The 21,439-nt window shown below is 42.7% G+C and overlaps 1 protein-coding gene across 1 annotated transcript in view; it reads right to left on the bottom strand.

Moving 5' to 3' along the window:
- Positions 1–148: 148 nt before the first annotated feature.
- LOC140332313 (phospholipid-transporting ATPase ID-like) overlaps positions 149–21,439 on the bottom strand; it is a 47,890-nt gene continuing 26,599 nt past the window's right edge. Inside the window, 23 exon segments of the mRNA XM_072413572.1 lie at positions 149–704; positions 1,108–1,238; positions 1,965–2,103; positions 2,259–2,504; positions 4,190–4,273; positions 4,960–5,183; positions 5,726–5,909; positions 6,209–6,362; positions 7,000–7,105; positions 8,427–8,538; positions 9,616–9,780; positions 11,784–11,899; positions 12,145–12,329; positions 12,456–12,625; positions 13,810–13,853; positions 16,460–16,668; positions 17,779–17,975; positions 18,089–18,177; positions 18,288–18,446; positions 18,536–18,618; positions 19,770–19,840; positions 20,221–20,293; positions 21,082–21,143. Coding sequence (XP_072269673.1) covers positions 492–704; positions 1,108–1,238; positions 1,965–2,103; positions 2,259–2,504; positions 4,190–4,273; positions 4,960–5,183; positions 5,726–5,909; positions 6,209–6,362; positions 7,000–7,105; positions 8,427–8,538; positions 9,616–9,780; positions 11,784–11,899; positions 12,145–12,329; positions 12,456–12,625; positions 13,810–13,853; positions 16,460–16,668; positions 17,779–17,975; positions 18,089–18,177; positions 18,288–18,446; positions 18,536–18,618; positions 19,770–19,840; positions 20,221–20,293; positions 21,082–21,143 — 3,216 coding nt within the window. The 3' untranslated portion in view covers positions 149–491.

The following is a 21,439-nucleotide window of genomic DNA, read 5'->3' as shown; positions in this document are numbered from 1 at the left end:
GCCTTTTTTTTTTCTTAAATATTATTTAATAAAACGGTGTACCAAATAAGACCTTAGTGGCTTCCCTGGACTTTACTAACATACAAAAAATGGAGGAGTTTACATTTTCTTAAATTCCGATGTTATTTCCCCAGATTCCACAGGAATGTTTTAGGGTAAAAAAAAAGGGGCACAAGATAGATTTCTCTTAAAGGCCACTGCTGTATCCAAGTGCAATAGTTGACGTTAACCAAACCCTACAAAAATATATTTTTTTCTTTGGCGATTTAGTGTTCTGGCTGTCTAATAAAACAGTTCCTTGTCCAAGATGGCTGCCACGTGGGCTGCCCAGGATAAATATGGCTGTGCATCCAAAATCTTCCAGCGATAGGATTCTCAGACATGGCAGAAAATTAGAAACCGTCCATAGTCCATGCCTTGGCAGACCGTTTGGGGACAACATGGCGTTTGCTGTCCCGGCCGACTCCTTGCCCTCTTGTTCTTCCCCCTTTCTAATAGTTGCGGTTCCTGTCGTTGGGGGAAAATTTCCCTGTCTGGTGGAATTGCATTCTGGGGCGAAAGTTCCTGCCTGAGGTGATGAGGTCTCCATAGCCCTGTTGGTGGGAGAAGGCGTATCCAGAACGGCGGGAGCTGGTGCGTCGGACCCGTGCACGGCGAGGAGGGGGGACTGGACGCTTCTTTGCCTCTCTGATTTTTTTCTGCACCTACAAAATGCAAAATATTCATGTTTATTACTTTATAATTTTGTATAATTTTACAAAAAGTAGTAAAGGGTTAAAAATCCTGGGTAATTTTGGATGTCTGAGACTTGAAGAGAATTCCTATTACTTCCTGTCTCAAAGGAACAACAGGAAGTGAAGAGATTCTCCTCTTATAGTTATCAGGGAAAACTTACCGTATGATTTGCTTTTACATATACTTTAAGTGTGACCTCTAGTGGCACATCAGTGTAATACCATTATATTAAGCACAATGCCTCACCCCCTTTAACATGCATAACACACTGTCTAATACCTCCACATTGAATTCTAACATCATAAATGTTTATATGGAATGTCCTGAGACTAAATGTGAGAAGTAGAAGGAATAGTAGAGATATGGTCTTACCCGATCACTGAAGGTGGGTTTCAGCAGCGACCTCAGGAACCTGTAGGCCACCACGGGAAGGACGCAGAGGACAACAGTCAGGAAAATGGCGAGCCAAATACTGGGCTGGTTTAAGGAGTTCCGCGCCGTCCCTGGGGGGAAACACAAAGCCATGAAATTCCAAATGGTATATAATATTACTAATGTATACATATAATTTGTGTTTTATACCAATTACTCATTTCATGTACACATGAAACTTTCCGTCATCATCCAGTCCATCATTGAGTGGGAGACTCAGCTGAAATTGGCCAGATTGCCAGGCACTGAGCAAATGTTTGTTCCACATCCAGCCATATGTAGAGGGAAATGTATAGCATGGACACATAGCATATGGATGGCTAGGTGACAACATATGCCAAATATTGGGAAGGTTTAAAAGGAAAAACTCATTAAAAAGTCAAATTTGTACAATATGGCTCCTGTTTAGCTGCTGATTATAGAGAATTAGATTTCTATTGTTTTTCTCCTGGGACATTCATGAGCTCTGCATGGTATGCCAGTTTATGTCATGTGACCATTTATTCAATATAAAGATTGGCACCTATCCTGAGCTGAAGATTCATAAAAAGCTAATGTGCTATAAGAAAGTCATAGCCCTCATTTAAAACAAAATTGGTCATGAAGAATGCCATTGGACCACTAAATTAAATCATGGACCTGGAAAAAGTATGCAAATTTGGACTTCTGACTTTTCTGAGCCGCTTTTATATTCAGTGTCGGTGACTTAACTTCTGAAGGCAATGAGTGCAAGCTACTTGCTGATGGCAGCCCTCCTAATTGACAAGTGCCCACACTGCAGGATTATCACCACTCACCAATGAACGGGAAGGAAGCCGTGAAGATCAGATACATTCCATCACTGTACATGGTGAAACTGATGGCAAAGTAGACGGCTATGCTGCCCCAAATGAAGAACTGGTTCACCGCTGTCCAGTATGCCGTGTCCAAGCCAATCTAGGAGAAAAAAAAGGAGATGGTGATGCCAAATTGGAATATTGGAGGCTTTTGCTGTAGAACTACAAATGTCCTCCCACCATGAGCCTGTTCTTGCAGCAGGTAAATGTTGCAGCAAGGATGCAGAGGTAGGACATTATAGACCCATCACTTACCTGGGCCGACACAACAAGCAGGAGACACGTCTGAGCCATCAAGGCAAAGGATTGGTAGTCCGAGATGGCTTTCCCATCATCCCTCACTGTGTCGTACAGCGCCCCATAGGGAATGAAGAACAGGACCAGGGAGCTGTACACCCCGTGGATCACTCATTTCACAAACTCCTTGATGTTGAAGTAACGATTTTTCTGCCCTGGTTCATACAGCTGTGGGTACTCCATGCTCCATCGGTCATCCACATCCTGTAATAGACACACATTCATACTTTTCTATTTCTATTTTGAGCTTTGATTGGTGGATCGATTTGGAAGGAATAAGAAATATCAAACCTTGTTACAATGTTTCATATCAATAAATTAATTTCATCAGTTTTTGGCTTCTATACCGAGCTTACATGGGTCAACTGCCATGAGCGTCTGTTGGTATGGAGGCAATGACCGGGGTTGGTGTTTCTGGAGTCAGGGTCAAATTTTGGCATAGGTGGCCCAAATGACCAGCTAGCTAGGATGTCAGTAACCTGGAGGGCATCCATCTGAAGCCGACACTGATGCCATGTGTGTCTGTTGGAATAGAAGCAATGGCTCTTACGCCTGGGGTTGGTGTCTGGAGTCAGGGCCAATTCTTGGCATAGGTGGCCCAAATAACCAAATAGCTAGGATGCCAGTAACCTGGAGGACATCCACCCAAAGCAAACACTGCCGCCATATGTTTCTGTTGGTATGAAGCCAATGGCCTTTAAGCCTGGGGTAATTGCCAATTCTTGGCATAGGTGGCCCAAGTGACCAACTAGGATGCTGTTGACATGGATGGCACCCAACCAAAACCAACACTGCCGCCATATGTGTTTAGTGGTATGGAAGCAAAGGCCTTTAAGCCCGGGGTTGGTGTTTGAAGTCAGAGCCATTTCCAAAAATAAACAGCTAGGATGCCAATGACTTAGTAGGGCACCCAGCCAAAGCTAACACTGCCACCATGATAGAGGATTATCATTTGCAGTTGCAGTGCCCCCTGCAGCATTCTCCTGGCTTGATCCCAATGATATCTCCCTCAGCCGCATGTTGTGATGTCAACATTCCACAGGGTGGAGGGGGTACTAGGGTGGTGCCAGGCATGAAAGCTGCAGCAGTTCTGCAATGACAAGACTGAGATAGCATGTATGGCTGTGCTGAAGTAGGGTGAAGCAGGAATTGCATAAAAATGGCCAGAAATATCTCTATAGGGGGATAGAGTAAAGATTTCTGGGTAATCCCAACAAAGAGATGAGACAAAGAAACCTTCATGATGGGCACAGTATATGTGTAGACCCAGAAGCTCAGTGCATGAATAGAATGAACCCCGTATAATGGACACAGGAGAAGTTTAGACCCGGAAAATCAGCATAGAGATGTTGGGAGTTCATTATAATAGGCTAAGCAAGTGTAAATACCCAGAGCACCCCATAATGGATAGAGCAGAACTAAAGAGGAATTTAACGCAGGAATGTTTGGCAACCAATTATAATGGGCACAGCAGGTGCGTAAACCCAGAAACCTAGTGAATGATTTTTTAGGACCTCAAAATAGGAAAAAAAGGTGAAGAGACCTTGTAACTCAGGGCAGAGATGGTGGAACCCCTTATCTTGGGTACAGTAGGTGCACAGACCTGGGAACTAAATGCATGAATGGTAGGCACCTGTTTTAATGGGCACTGCAGGTGAATAGACCCAGGAATTCAGGGCAAAGATGGCGGGAGCTCATTATAATAGACACAGTGCAGCTATCTCACCAACCTCACATGTAGGTGGCCTAATCCTATTTTTCGGCCTTCTTGGGTGCACCAAGGTCATGACCTTGGAACACCAAATAAGGGAGATTAGAGCCATGTGTAATGTGATAATTGTGTTTGGTTTTTTTTTGCAAGGTATTATGTTCATTTTTACATGCCATACCTGATCAAACAGGCTCATCCCCAGCACAGGCAGCGAGGTGTACACTAGATTATACAGTGTAATGAACCATTCATCATAAACCGTCTGCAAAGACAAAGGATGTGCAGGTCACATAATAGAACGTCAGTAATACAAAGTCAACACTAGATGGCAGCAGAGAGCCAGCTCTCACTAACATTACATTGGGGCAGTTTAAAGGGGAACCATCAGGTCTTGTACCCTTTTTGCTCCTGCATATTCATCACTTTTGTGTAATTTCTACCAGTGTAGAATTAATGCCCAACTTGCATACTCTTTCCAGGTTAGTAACTTATTATAGAGAACCTGTTACCTTGTTTCATAGCAAAAACAAGACCCAAGACCTAATAAACTTATTCAGAATGTCCATATCTGAGGATATGTTGCTAATGGCTCACATATTCATTTATTCACCAAAAGGCAGCCCCCTGTATTCTACACAGCAGCACTCCAAGCCAATCTGGATTTGCTGTAATGCACATATGTTGTCCATCTAACACTGAAAGCTTCCCAACAGGAGGAAAGAACAAATGCACTGCTGATCCTTTACTATCCAATCACAGGCTGGAGCAGATCTTGACCAGGCAGATTTGCATACCCTGCACAGAGGTCCAGTGCTGTCTGGAAGGGGTGCTGGGATCATTGGACTAGCTAAGCAGAAGTTCCAATCCTTAACTCTTGTTACATATTTATATTTGTTTCACAGCTGTTTGGTCAATTTCGGACATGTTGTAAAGTCAAAAAATTCTCACCTGAGCAGAGAAGCCGCAGAAGAATCCGTACCAGAAGTGGACCAGGGTGAAGGTGAAGTTCTTGTAGAAGAAGTAGCGAAGGAACTGGCACATGCGGTTGTAGGACCAGCGGCCATGTACCAGTAGGAGGCGCTGCAGGTACCGAAACTGGGCAAAGGAGAAGTCACTGGACAGCACGGCCTGCATACCTTCCTGCCCGCTAATGCCCACCCCAATGTGGGCAGCTGTGGAAGGACAGAAAAGGGTCAGATATGGACAGCTCTGTAGGTGAACATGGACCATGCAAACAGAATCTTCACATTGCTATACTAGTCTGTTCTCCATGATGACCACACATATAACCATGAACAATGACTCATTACTTCCTGATCAGTCTAATGCCCCACCAATGGACTGGAAGTGGGGGGATTTTCTCGTTTACTTTCCTAATGCCCCTCCAATAGGCCAGGATTAGCCTATTTCTGCCCATCCTGTTCCATGTGATGCCTAAGGACAGGAAGTTGGGAGATTTCAATTACTCCCTGTTCTAGATGGTGCCTCCCTAATGGACAGGAAGCAGGGAGATTTTCTCTTACTTCCCATTTAGTCTGATTCCCACCCTAGTCAGGAAGTGTGGAGAATTTTCCAATTCGGGATACGGGCAGCTGAAAAGAGTCAGCATAAGATCTAAGCTTTCCAACCCTACCCGAATTTTTGAAGCCCCACCATGCCCTGTGAGCCTCTGGTACCTGGCCCCCATCCCGCCATGTATTATTCTCAGACATACTTTTAATCATACTGACGTCATTGGCGCCATCTCCAATGGCCAAGGTCACGGCCTTCTTGTACTTCTTCACTAATTGGACCACCTGCGCTTTCTGGAGAGGGGTGACCCGGCAGCAGATCACCGCCTGACACATACTCGCCGTCCTCAGGAGCTCCACCTCCATATTCTCCTCTAGAGCGTAAGCCTATGGGACAAGAGCGTTAGATAAGTCAGGAGCTGGGGCGATTAAGGTACGTAGGTTGGAGAGGGAGTGGCTGGTAATTTGTTGGTCAGTGCCAAGAATGTTTTTAGATTAATTTCGGCTGCCTTACCGGAGCACCAACCCAGCATCATGGTGTATTTTAGTATGGGTTACTCACTCCAGATATTATGCCGTTACCCAAAGGGTCCTGATTACTTGTTAAAAAAAAATAGAACCCAAAAAAAGATTAGGTGATGCAATATGGATACCCCTTTGGAGACACTTTTTTTGCCTCCACTTACCAAACTGTGGCCATTGATGATGATGCCATACGTGTCGTCTCCCTGCAGCTCATCGTCCGGTATCACCTGAGTCTTTTTCGATCCTTTCTTTATCTGAACATTCACATCATAGCTGTCCAAGAAGGAGTCCGGGTTCATCTTTCTCCGAGCAGTCCTGGGAGGGATATGTTATAGCAATGGTCACCCCATAGAGAATCAAGTACTTGGTACATAGGACATTGAATTATGGTAATTAAGGATAGGGCAAAAAATCTCATAAAACCAATTAATTGACCCTCCTGGGCCTTTTTTTTTCGTTTTCTCCTAAACTGCCTGAAATGCTCTTTTTTCACCCCTCATCACAAGGGCCACGTTGGTCTTTAATTCACCAGAACCATAAGGAGGAGTCATGGCGTAACTTCCTCCAGGCATAGGAGACACAAAAAATATGGATTTTCCAACACTTTCTGTACCAGAGACAATAGGCCAGATTATAAAACCTCTAAAAGACTGGAAAAGATATACAATTATGGGAGACCACGAAAGACCCAGCAAACCTGGAATATATCTTGTGCATGATAAAAAAAAAAACATTTGCCAGTTAATAGTGAAATATTTTTTAGAAAATGTTGTTTGATTACCCAGGTTCTCCCATGATATTCTATCTTCTCCAGCCTGGGGGAGCTTTAATAAATCAGGTCCTTTAACCATCAGGACCAATGTGGGTGAATAATACAGACAGCAATAGAAACCTAGTAACAATGCACAGCTGAAAAACACAAAAAGAGTCAAAATAAGGGTGAATGTTCTACCTGAGCTCATCCAGAACCTCTTCAGGGCTGGTGCCTTTGATGATGAAAACCTCCTTCATCTCATCCTGAAGCATGTTACACGAGTATCCAATGTTCTCAGCCGTTTCTGTCAAAGAAAATGTGGGCAAAGGGTGAGATAATATATCACCATAGCACACCCAACAGCTAGTCCCACCAAAGGGACCTGTGGACATTACATCACCAATGAACAATCAACAGCTATGCCTGCCTAACGGACCTCTGGACATTACTAGCCCCACCCAAGGAACCTGTAGACATTACTTCAGCAATGAACATTCAACAGCTAGTCCCTTTAAAAGAGAATATGGACACAACTTCACCAATGAACAACCAACTGCTAGTCTCACCCTAGGAACGTGTGGACACTACTTCACCAATAAACTCCCAACGTCTAGTCCCACCGAAGGACCCCATGGACATTACTTCACAATGAACAATCAACTGCTAGTCCCACCCTAAAAACCTGTGAACATTACTTCACCAATGAACAATCAACAGCTATGCCTGCTGAAGGGACCTTTGGACATTACGAGTTCCACCTGAGGAACCTGTGGACATTACTTCAGCAATGAACAATCAACAGCTAGTCCCACCAAAGGAGAACATCAACATTACTTCACCAATGATCAACCAACATTTAGTCCCACCAAAAGACCCCATGGACACAACTTCAGCAATGAACAACCAACCGCTAGTCCCACCCCCACGAACCTGTGAACGTTATTTCACCAATGAACAATCAACAGCTATGCCTGCCGAAGGGACCTTTGAACATTACTAGTTCCACCCTGTGGACAATAATTCAGCAATGTACAATCAACAGCTAGTCCCACCAAAGGAGAACATGTACCATACTTCACGAATGATCAACCAACATTTAGTCCCACCAAAGGATCCCATGAACACAACTTCACCAATTAACAATCAACAGCTAGTTCCACCATAGGAACCTGTGGACATTATTTCACCAATGAACACCTAACCACTAGTTCCACCAAAAGACCTTGTGGACCCTACTTCAACAATGAACAATCAACAGTTAGTCCTAGCAAAAGACAACATGGACATTTTTACACCAATGATCAACTTACCGATGGGTCCCATGAACAATACTTTACCAATGAACAATCAACAGTCATTCCCACCCAAGGAACCTGTGGACACCATTTCTCCAATGAAAAACCAACAGAGACTTCCACCAAAGGGACGCAAAGATACTACATCACCACAGAACCCGTGCACACATGTATAATATTTCACAAAATTCAGGGATCACTTTCTGCATTTGCAATAGTAAGGACCTAACTAGGGAGGTGGCCCAGATACAATATACATGTTAGCATGCAATGAATGGACACCAATCAGATGCAAATCTGTCATATGAGGAATAAAAAAGTGCTCCTCACCTTGTTTGTCCCCTGTGAGGACCCAAATCTTAATGTCAGCCTTGGTCAGGGTCTCGATGGTGTGAGGGACGCCATCTTGAAGCTTGTCTTCTATGGCAGAGGCTCCAATTAACTATACAGGGAAGAAGGAGATTGCTAAATGCCATTGCATAGATGTCAAACCCTTGTTGTGGGGTAACTCATTAAAAATAAACCTGGGACAAATCTCTTCAAAAGGGATAATCTATACAACAACTAATACAAGACCCACAAATGTCCATCCCCACTGCATTCAATAACTATAAATCTGCATTCTATTATAAATACTGCAGCCGGACTTATCTATCCTTCGCACCTACCTACCCCATCCCACCTACCTACCCCATACACAGCCTTCCCACCTACCTACCCCATACACAATCTGCCCACCTACCTACCCCATACACAGCCTTCCCACCACTCCTCGTCTGCTGCATCTCTTTGTAGTTCTCTTCATTGTCCTATTCGGCTTGCTCCTACTTTCTGCTCATTTAAAAGAGCCTTTAAAACCCAACCAAACTTGCCTACCCGTCTTCTTTTGTCTCTGTTCAGATTTCCCACCATTCCATTTCCCCCTCCTATTGTGTGATACTTCCCCCACCTCTTAGATTGTAAGCTCTTCGGGACAGGGTCCTCTCATCCTGTGTCACTGTCTGTACCTGTCTGTCATTTACAACCACTATTTAATGTACAGCCCTGCTTAATATGTTAGCGCCATATGAATCCTGTTTTTTAATAATAACAACAATATTAATATTAATATTAATAAAGTGGTGTCACCTTCCTGCCATCTAGAAATTGTCGGCTTGGAGATTCATTTCTTATTAAATTTCTGATACGAAAATAATAATAACACATTGGTTTCTTAAATTATAAATGTTAAAAAACTTATTGTGGACATATGGATATCTACTAATATGCCAATCCTGAGAATTTCAGGCATGGTGGAGGTGCCCATGGCACCACCAAAAGTGAAAGATTTATGATTCTATGGTTCCTAGAGCACACTCCAAACACCTTGGGAAATCTTCTAAAATGATGACCCTAAATTAAGCAAGCCAGTAAAAGCCATATTGAGTTTTTTGACATATGCCTAAACCCCACAAGAGTCACCTATTAGTGTGCATTGATGGCAATAAAACATGGTGGATCGGAAAAAATAATTGTGAACCTTCAGGTCAGTCTCGATCTCTTCATACAACATTGACAGCTTCTCCTCGCGATTTTCCAGGGAAGTACTGGCCTCGTGGTGCCGTGTTTTCCAGTCTTCAAAGTAGGTTTTGTCCAAGTCCTTATAGGCCAGAACCAGGGTGCGTAGACCTTCTCCGGCAAACTCCTGAGATGGGAAGACAAGGATGACCAGTCAAAAAGAATTCTTTCAACTGAACATTAGAGATTCACGTTAGGAGAAATTCACTGGTCTTCATCCAGAGGAATCACAACCTGTTTCCTTTAAGGATCATTTCATTCAAAAGAGATATTATGGTTGTTACATCTCAATCCAAAGTCATGACCATTGATGTTGATTTTATATAAGGCTTTCTATAACAACATGTTTGTTGGAATGCTCATGAAGCCAAAGGAGCATTGGTGTGGTTGGGTACTGATCAAACCATTTCTGAATGGAGCCGTACACAGGACTATAGTAGAACACAGAAGGGTGTTCACCAAACTGTGACTACAAGACTGGAAGAGAACAACTGTCTATAAAAGGGTTTCTCATTTTGGGAACCCTTGAAATGACGTTCGGGTCTTCAGGCAACCCCTTACTTAACTACTATATCCACAGCTGACAGTAAATTAGTACTCAGATGCTCAATGGGAGGAATGCCTCTTACATTGCTGGCCATTGGGAAAAATGTCACCATTACAGATAGCCAAAAAGATCATTGGTGCCACCTAAGCTGACCTGAGAGGCACAAATTGCTCATTATTCAAGGAAACCCTAGCAAACTCTGGAGGAACCCATGGAACCAAGTCAGCCCCTGGCCTTTTACCTATCTTGGAAAAATCAAAAATTGAATCTCTCCGCTAAAATTTCTTGCTTTGTTCCTGATCATCTGGGAATTTTGGATGTTACCATCCAACTTCGAGTGTCCCTGAAACATTAAAAAAAAAAGTTGTAAAGACCCAGGAACTCAGCACAGGGATAGTGGGAGAACCTCATAATGGGCACAGAAGCTGAAGAGTAGGAAGGATGGTATGAAACTCTCGTAATGGGCACAGCAGCTTTGCAGACCCGGGAACACAGCACAAGGATGTTAGAAGCACCTTATAGTGGGCACAGAAATGGTACAGACCCTAAAACTCAGTGGAGGGATGGTATGAAACCCTCCCAATGGGCACAGAAGTTGAAGAAACCCAGAAGCTTAGTAGGAAGGATGGTATGAAACTCTCGTAATGGGCACAGCAGCTGTGCAGACCCAGGAACACAGCACAAGGATGTTAGAAGCACCTTATAGTGGGCACAGAAATGGTACAGACCCTAAAACTCAGTGGAGGGATGGTATAAAACTCTAACAATGGGCACAGAAGTTGAAGAAACCCAGAAGCTTAGTAGGAAGGATGGTATGAAACTCTCGTAATGAGCACAGCAGCTGTACAGACCAAGGTACAGAGCACAAGGATGGTGAGAGAACCTCATGGTGGGCACAAAAGCTGAAGAGACACAGAAACTTAGTTAATGGGCACAGCAGCTGTGTAGACTTAGTAGTTAATTTCCAAAGATAGTGGAAACAATTCATAATGGGCACAGTAGGTGTACAGACCCAGGAACTCAGTGTAAAGATGGTGGGAGAACCTTATAATAGGCACAGCAGTTGTGCCAACCCAGGAACTCAGCACAAGGATGTTGGAAGCACCTTAAAATGGCACAGAAGGGGCACGGACAAAGGAACTTAGTGTAGTGATGGTATGAAAAGCTCATATTGGGCACAGCAGCTGTGCACACCCAGTAACTCACGATGGAAACTATTAACAATGGGCACGGCAGTTGTGTAGACCCAGGAACACAGCACAGGGACGGTGGGCAAATTTTATAATGGGCACAGAAGGCGTACAGACCAAGAAACTCAGTGTAGGGATGGTATGAAACCCTCATAATGGGCACAGCAGTTGTGCAGACCCAAGAACTAATTGGTGGAAACCATTAAAATGGTAAATTACAATAGGTGTACTGAGCCAGGATATCAGTGCAAAGATGATGGGAGCTCCCCATAATGGGCACAGCAGATATTAAAGTCTGGGAAGGTAGCACACTGATATTGAGAACCCTAAACATGGGCACGGCAGCTGGACAAAGCTTGGAACTCAGCACAGACGGAATTTTGGTGGACTTACATTCAGATGGTCAGTGGTCACTTCTTTTAAGTCTTCACTTGAGCGGTCGAGGAGTTCGTAGACGATGGTGTCAGCTCCTTTGCAGTAAAGGGTCAGACGCCCCTCTGGGCTCCGCACTGCCAGAAGGAAATAGAGATTTAGCAACACAACATCAAATATAATATATAATTTGGAAAAATAATACAAACCCTGATACTGATAAATACTGCAAATAGAAACATAATTGTAATAGCATAGTACAGAGAAAAAAAACAGAAGAATAGAGAACCAAATCATGGCCAGGTTTCCCAGACTGCCAATGTAGTAGTCATCACCCAGCCATGATTTTGTTCCTCATTATCATGGTAATCCCATCACTCACCAATCACAGACATTCTTTTCCTCTCATTATTAAAGTCCAAAATAGCCAGCAAATCGTAAACCTTGGTCTTGCCCAACTCTACCACAGTGATGGTCTCCGGGGTCCGAGAGCGAAACACAAAGCCAAAGTTCCTGGCAGCTGTCACCAGGGCTCCCTCGTCCGGAGACTGAGCCTGGTACACCAACAGAGACTGCAGACATTGTACAGGAGATGCAAACAGAGATTGCAAACATTAATATTAATCAAATATTGAGCGCCTGTACAAGACTCCATCTGTGCTCAGTGTAAGTGACATTGTCCACATAGTATCATTACCCGGCTTCTTCTCCTCAGACATTGCCGTGTGGCACAGCGCCAGCAGCCGGAAGAACTCATGAGTAGCTGGGTCCTCAATCTTCACCGACTGAACCAATCGGTGATCATGGAAAGCAAACTTGGGGTCGGCCAGAGGATTGTAGGAAAAATCCACCTTTTCTGTGTACTGGGAAAAAGAAACAATGTATCAATGAGATCAATTTACTTAATATTCACACATGATTCTACCTACACATAGCAATTGTTTATTGGAATAATAATACTGTAGAAACAATATTCTTTTCTATAGGAAAAAAATGCAAAATTTGGGATTCACCAGAATGATGTCCAAGCCGGAGTTAGAAGGCTGTGGTTTGTATGTAGCAGGGTTTGCAAATAGTTCTGTGATTCCTTACTGAATCCCATTTTCATACAGTGAAAAATATCAGTTTCTTCGCTGGGGTGTCCAAGTGAAATTTGGCGGAGGTTTTTACCAGTGTGGGTGTTTCAATAGAAAAAGTGATATAAATTTTATATATTAGGATTATGAAACTATTGCCAGTTCAGAGTTCTTGTGCTCTACATACAAATTTTCCCCTTTCCATTCATTGATAAAGTTGATTTCGTTCCTATTAATTTCCTAATGTAACAGCTGTGCACTTTTGACGATTGTCCGCTAGGTGGCAGAAGGTGTCATGGTTTTAATAGGAGAAAAATACAACCATCAAATTCATTACCAGCAAATTTCAGATGAATAGACTGGGGGGCACAATTAATAAATGGAGCTCTTAGTGATAGACATTGGTATTTATTGGTAAGGTTCTGGTGCTGGAGATTGTATGGTGTCATTGAGTCTGGATATTCCATGTTATTATTATTAATATTAATATTAATAAACAGGATTTATATAGCACCAACATATTACGCAGCCCTGTACATTAAATAGGGGTTGCAAAAGACAGACAGATACAGACAGTGACACAGGAGGAGGAGAGGACCCTGCCTCGAAAAGCTTAAGTCTGCTATAGGGTAGGGCTATATACATCTCAAGACTTCATTGGGCAAAATAAAATGCCAGAAAGGAAACCATATAAATCTATATTATATTTAAATGTTCACCTTGGGATCTGTGAATAAATTATTCCCCTGTCAATTCACTCATTCATTTTCTGTATACAAGTAACATTTCCTATTGTGACAGCTGTGCACTTTTGGGTTTGGCCACTAGGTGGCAGAACGAGTCATTGTTTTAATAGGAACTGAAATGAGAATTGTAGACCACCTGTCAGCAGGTGAATTGACAGGGGAATAAAATATAAATTGAGCCCATAGAGTTTGATCCATAGGATTCTGTAATGTGTACCAGCTTACCTCGTTTATCTCCAGCCTATTTCCAGCATAGTCGAACACATCACCTGCAGAGCAGAACAAACACAGCAAGAAATTCCTCATCATTATTTATCAATAATACATTGTTCATCTATTCCATTATCAATATGGAGAATCCATGGTGGTGGTGTAGGTAGCTGGGATGGGCGACACCTTTGTTTAGTGGCAAGTCCTAATAATGGGCACAGCAGGTGTGCAGCTCCAGGGACGGTGGGATAATGAACACAGCAGGTATACAAACCAAGGATAATGTGCACAGCGAATGTACAGACCTAGGAACCCATCACAGAATGGAGTCCTTCATAAAGGGCACAGTGTGTATGCAGACCCAAGAACTTAGGGCAGAGATAATAGGAAGCCATAATAGGTGCAGCAGGTACACAGGTCTAGCCCAGGGATGGCAGAAACCCCTCATAATGGGCATGGCAGGTGTGCAAACCTACGAACAGTGCAGGGATGGCAGAAACCCCTCATATTAGGCACTGTAAGTGTGCTGACCTTATGCAGGTAGTCCCCGATTTAAGGTCATCCAACATATAGATATGAAAAGGGCTTCCCTGCTTGCTGTGTGAAGGAAGGAGGCTTTAAGGGGGAGGGGGCGGTTTGCATGACTTGCAGAAGAAATCTTTTGCTAAACATAGCTGAGGTTGTAGGTGATCTTAGGGGGTGAGCTCTTTCTGCAAGCTCTTGTAACTCTTTAATGACCAAGACAAATTCTGCAGTTGTTTCTTTTTGCATATCAAAGCACAGCTTGCTCCAGAAGATAATGTATGTCTAGTCTCCATAAAGATGTTTTTTTTTTTTTGCTTTGTTTGTGATTAACTCACAGTGAGGATTTTATACAGTAACGGACACCATGCTGCCTAATAATATGTTGAGACAGACATTTGTCCTAATTGCATTTATTAAAAAAAGGTACCTGTTCCGACTTACATACAAATTCAACTTAAGAACAGTCCCTATCTCGTATTTAACCCAGGGACTACCTGTAATAGACACAGCAGGTTTGCAAATCTGGGAACTAGGGAACCGATTTCGCTGACCCATCAGATGTTCCAGGAAATCATTACAGGAGGATTCCCAGAGCTTCTTCAATTGGTGCAGCCCCGGGAATCCTCCTATGTGTGATGCCCGGGCACTAGAGGTAAATTAACCTTTAGTGCCCGGGAATCGCACACAGGAGGAATGATTTCCTGGAACTTCCGATGGGTCTGCGAAATCGGTTCCCTAGTTCCCAGATCTGCATACCTGCTATGTCTAGTAAAGGTAGTCCCCAGGTTACATACGAGATAGGGACTGTTCTTAAGTTGAATTTGTATGTAAGTGGGAACAGGAACATTCTATTAAACTTCTAGTGCTGGGGATCGCACACTGAGCTGATAAATGAATGCAGCCATGGCACAGCCTGTGGGACTTTTTTTTTTAGAAAATTTTCTTTTAAAAGGAAAATTTGATCACGATTGTCGAATTTACACCAACCATTCTCGCTTACAATTTCGGTAACTTAGAATGGCCAAATTCGCTACGAGATCGAGTTTAAAAATCTTGCTCTTTCATCCCTACTGGGAACTAAGCAAAGGGATGATCCGAACTCCTCATAATGGAGACTAGTGGTGTACAGACCTGGGAGCTCAGCACAGAGATGGTGGGAATCTGGGAAACTAGTGCGGCATAGTGAGAATCCCTCATAATGGGCACAGCAAGTTTGCAGGCCCAGGACCCCAGCACCGGGATAGTAAGAACCCCTTATCGTGCACACAGCATGTATGAAGATCCAATACAGAGACTTCAAGAAATACAAATCTCCAAAATCTGCCAAACACTAAAAAGTATTCAATTTTTAGATAGACTGGTACTTCTTGTCATGTAATCTTCTTCTATGAGTCACACGGTGCACATCCAAGTATAGTAATGAGGCTTGGGAAATATTTCACTAAAATATAAACAATGCTGGCCCAGAGAACCAAAAATATTTTAACGATCTATTTATTTATAAATATTATTAAAACGCTTTCAGGGGGGTTTGAAGTATGAAAAGAAGACAACTTGATTGCAGATTTGTATCTCTTATGAATACCATTTGCAATATTAAGGGTAAACTATTTTTTTTAAAGTTGATATTAGTTGGTATATATATAGTTAATATTAAACAAAAAAATTTACATTCTTAAAAAAATTTTAGAATGAGGATTTTTAAAATGACTAAATAAAAATTGAGGACATCTGGGTATATGTACAATCTAAAATGGTAAAGCAAACATAAAGCTACTCAGTAACATATTTTCCACCCTCCTCCATCTCGTTATCTTACAGCACACAGCTTCCATACCTTGGGCTCTATTCGTAAATTATTCCCCCAGCTAAATTCTCTGAAATTCGCTGCTGGTGAATTCTATGTCCATATTTTTCTACAGGTCTCCTAATAAAACAATGACTCGTTCTGCCACCTAGTGGCCAATCATCAAAAGTGCACAGCTGTCACAATAGGAAAGAAACCAATTTTATTAGCGAATTAGAGAATAATTAATAAATAGAGCCCCATAGAGTCAACCTATCATAATAAATTAAAGTTGTCATTTCAGTTACAATAAACCTTCATCTTATACCTCCATAGCTTTATGATCCCACTCACCATAGGAATTGCCATTGATGGAACACTTGTTGAAGGTCATGATGTTCTGGGTGAGAGTTCCGGTCTTGTCAGAGAAGATGTATTTGATCTGCCCCAGCTCCTCATTGAGGGTGGTGGTTCTGGCCTCCGCCGGGGTATCTTTCTTGGGGTAATACATCTTCCGGTCCCAGTTGATGTAGTAGCTGTTCCCCAGCCGAATGATCTCAACACTGCGGCAAGAAAGATTTGGATTTATAGTCAATGTGACCAATAAAATGTCATTTTGTGTGTTTATCCAAGTCCACATATAACTGATCTCCATGCTTTGGTAAGATCTCAGTGGCTAAAATCATCTTAAGCTATGAATGAGACCAATGAGCACCCATTACCTTGCCCCCATCTTGATAATGGAGTCAACCCAGAAGGTGTTACGGTTGGACTTGCTTGTCCCCCTGCTTGCCTGCGGGGTGCCGGACAGTTGCTCCTCATAAAACTAATACCGATTGTACAAGACGTTATGCACACTCGGAGCCCTATGCGCATGCGTACATTGCTGACTGTGCACAGCTACGCGCATGAACGAATGTGCACACACATGTGCTCATTCTTCACTTGCAAGGGCGATTTAGGCCTCCCAATTTCTAGGTGCAGGTTGCTGGATTCTGAACATGTTACTTGCTATGTGCCCAGTCATTTTCTGCCTGATGGACTTCTCAGATGCTGACCTTGGCTTGACCTTGTCTCTTGACCTCAGCTTGTCCCTTACTTTGATTAATGCCTGCACCTGTCCTGACCTCTGGCCGTTCTCGCCTGTTGCTTGCCCTGTCTTGCCTTTGATTCTTGCCAGCTACCCACCCCGAAGTTGGCGTGTTGACCACCCTGTTTGTCCTCAGCCTGTCTGCTTTCACTCCTTCCACTACACTGACCCCTGATTGTCTTGACCTTGATACTTGCTTGCTGCTTGCCCTGACCTTGGACTGTCTTGCCCTTAATTCTGAATTGCCCTGAACTCAACCTGTCAACCACCCCGTCATCAGTTTTCTGCCCCAACCTTGAACCCGCTAGCTGGCTGTCCCTACACCAAAGCTGTCCGATTCTGCTCATGCCTGGTGGGGAGAACATGGGAGCTGGTGACATCTCTGCAGCAGAGTAGCCCTGTGGCTGCTAGGTTTACTGCCCCATTACCCCGTGTGAGATGCTCTGGTGAAGACCAGGAGTCACATAGATTCTGCTCCTTTGGTGATCCCAAGCACCTGCCAGGGGGTAAAGTAGGGAATTGCCTCCAGCCCTATAGCCTTGTATGAGCCACCACACCAACCAATTCCCATCACCAATCTTACCTTACGTAGAGTGAGATGGGCACCACTGTATTGAGGATAATGACATAGGACCAGAACATGAGGAACCCTGAGAATGCTGCATTGTCAACGCCTTCCGGCCATGGGAGATACACCTGGAAGTAATAGCCTTGCTTGGATTCCCAAATCCCATTGCCTATGGCCAAGATGATGCACATAACCGCCAAGAAGACAAAGATCTGCCAAGAAATAAAAAAGTTGTGTTGAAGGATCTTGATTTCAATACTATTCCTTGGGTCGTTTGGTGGAGAAAAAGTCCCTCTTCCCGTGATTCTGTGGCCATGACACCTACCCATAGCACCAGAATATTCATAAGACGGTCTATACTGGTTCTCTTCAGGGTGGTCCGGCCACTGTTTTGCATCAGCTTGGTGTCCGGTCCTGCAAAATGATAAAACCCCAATGTAAAAAGAACTCATAATATACATAATGGTTATCCTATAACCCTTCTAGCAATAAAGAGGACCTGTTACTATCACAACCCTTCTAACCTGCAAAGATGACCATGCCGAAGCACCACTCTGTGTTTCTGAGGGTGCAGCCACGTAGCAGGATCTTGCCATTGTCCAGAGCATATTTTTCACCCTGAAAAGTCAATGTTCCGGTGAAAGTGTCCAGGCGGTTATTGGGAGCCTCGCATGCTACTTCGCCTACAGAGAAGGTGATATTTTTTTTTTCTGAGGTTTAAAGTAAAATAAAAACATTTATTCCAAATATGAGCTTTGAGTATGCACCATACCATCAAACCGGGACAACTGGTTCAGGTCTTCCCCCATGTCCGCTGTTATGGTCAGCGCCTGCTTCACCTTCAGGTTGGTTTCCCTGAAATAAAGTACATGATGTGAGAAGCTTAAATGTGAGGGCCCGGGGCCCCTGAATCATCAATCTGTGATCACAGTCAATAATGCAAATTGCATTTTTTCATTTTGGATACGTTATAGAGGGGTCACACCACACCAATGCAGCTGCAGCTAACACAACTTTCAGTGCACCGCAAATGCATGCTAACACACTACTGTGCATTGTGGTGGAAAATGCTAAGGCCAATCTAAAATGAACGGGTCAACTTAGCACAACATATGTTAGCCATATGGGTATGTTCCCACAGAGTCCTAAGGGTCTTTTCATAAATGTCCTCACCCAATATTTACCCAAATTTTACACTTTTTATAGATTGGATTTAATTAGAAAATGTGTGAATCAAATTTGTTGAAGATTCATACATTTTATGAAAAAATTTGGGTAAAATTTTGGTGAAAATTTGTGAAAATATTTTCAAATCTTGTACTTTTTCTGCTGTTTCTTTGATTCCTACAAATAATGTTTCCTTATTTCTTTTTGTCCTGGTGACAACTTTCAATAGGCAGGAGATGAGAAGGCAACGGGGACAATGACAGCTTATACAGATTTAAGATTTCCCAAATTATCATCGGAAAATTGTGCATGATCCATGATCATTCCTACAAGCATTCAAATATGGTGGATCCAGTCATGTATAGAATCATATCATTGTTATGTATAGAATCATATCATTCTTATATGTAAGGAATCATAATATTGTCATGTATGAAATCATATCGTCACGTGTCAGGAGTCATATCATTGTCATATGAAAGGAATCATATCTTTGTCATTTAAGAAATCATATCATTGTCATATGTCAGGAATCATATTATTGTCATGTAGGGAATCATATCATTGTCATATGTCAGGAATCATATCATTGTCATATGTCAGGAATCATATTATTGTCATATGTAAGAAATCATAATATTGTCATATGTAAGAAATCATAATATTGTCATATGTAAGGAATCATATCATTGTCATATGTCAGGAATCATATCATTGTCATATGTAAGAAATCATAATATTGTCATATGTCGGGATTCATATCACTGTCATGTAAGGAATCATATCATTGTCATACATTAGGCTCATTTGTTTGGTGCACATGGCTCAGTGGCACTTACCCATCGAGCTCGGCGGTCTCGATATACACCAGACTGTTGGGTTCGCTGCTGGACAGTAACAGCAGATCTGCCTGAAAACAAGAATGCGTTGAGATGCTGTACAGAATATTAAATATCACATTATATGTCATGAAATGCACAGATAAAATACATGCGAGATCCGCCAAAAGATATTTCTGTCCGTTCACACAGCACAGTCATACAGCACAGACCGCATGGCAGGGAAGGAGACCTGATGTTACTATGTTGCAGCTATGTTACAGCTTACAGGTCTTGTCCCTCCCCCAGGTTGTGATTGGACAGTAAATGCGCTCATCTCTGCTCTCCTCCAATCTGCACTCTCTTTCTTAGCGCATGAGCACTGCAGCACAACTGCTCAGCTTCTTTTTTTTCTTAAAAGACAGGTCCACTTAAATGTCATTCTATAACAGGGTACAGAGGAGCAGCTTACCGTCACAAAGTTATTGTTCTCTAATTTGATAATGTCGCCCACCTGGACCTTCATCCATTTTTCACTGGTGAATCTGCAGGAGGAACACAAAACAGAATATGACATTGGGCCCTCCTCTAGGTCAGTGTTTCTTGAGTCACAGCACAAATTTTACATCAGAAAAATCCCACTGCACCAAATAAATGTCACATATGTTAATATTATTATTAAACAGGATTTATTTAGCGCCAACATATTATGCAGCGCTGTACATGGGTTGCAAATGACAGACAGTGATACAGGAGGAGAGGACCCTGCCCCGAACAGCTTACAATCTAGTAGGCGGGTTGGCACCAGGTTAAAAAGCTACCTGCTTCCAACTAGTGCAGCTAGTGCAATGAATTTAGCAATCTGTGAGGTACAAAGGGTTGGTGACCGCTGATCTAGTGGAAGGGTATTTATTTGTTCTGCCTGCCACTATACATTGCTGGTATAAGCAAAGACAAATTATTTGCAGTAAATTAATAATTATTTTCAGACCAATTAGGTGAAACAGGATCATTTCCATGGTACACTACAGTAGTCCAGACGAGAGATGATAAGAGCGTGTACAAGGAGTTTGGTGGTCTCTGGGGACAGGTAGGGGCAGAGTAATGTAAAGTTTGTGGTTGGTGCCCCCGATTCTTCACAGCCAAGCAGCTCACTTCCATAGAGTGAGGACAACAGAAGACACACATAAGGTGTTAGGATATTCGATGCAGAATCAAATGTTAACCCAATACATTCCCTATTTAATGTACAGTGCTGCGTAATATGTTGGCGCTATATAAATCCTGTTTAATATTAATAATAATACAGCACAGATTGGTCACTGCCACTTACCCTCCTTTGCTGAGTACCTGCACTGTGCGATTATTCACCTGATTGTCACTTTTATGTCGATACTGAAAATCAAAAAATATAAAAATAAAACATTTGTGCATGCAGACCTAAATCTCAAATAAGATCCTGTGTGGTCACAAAGAATAATGCTGACTGAATTAAATAAATCTAGTCTGCACATTAGGAAATGTTAATCAGCAACAAACACACAATCATATATGAGGAATATGTGTTAGGAATGTTATATAGTATAGGAAGTATTGGATTATTCACTCAATCTGTGTAGAAGCCAGGGCTGGATTTCTCAGATGGCCACCTAGCACAAGCCAGCTGGCCTAGGGGAGCACAAAGTATAAAT

The sequence above is a fragment of the Pyxicephalus adspersus genome, chromosome 6, assembly GCF_032062135.1.
Source record: "Pyxicephalus adspersus chromosome 6, UCB_Pads_2.0, whole genome shotgun sequence".
Classification (NCBI taxonomy): Eukaryota; Metazoa; Chordata; class Amphibia; order Anura; family Pyxicephalidae; genus Pyxicephalus; species Pyxicephalus adspersus.
The sequence above is the reverse complement of the archived record's forward strand: the minus strand, read 5'-3'. Positions and strand labels throughout refer to the sequence as shown.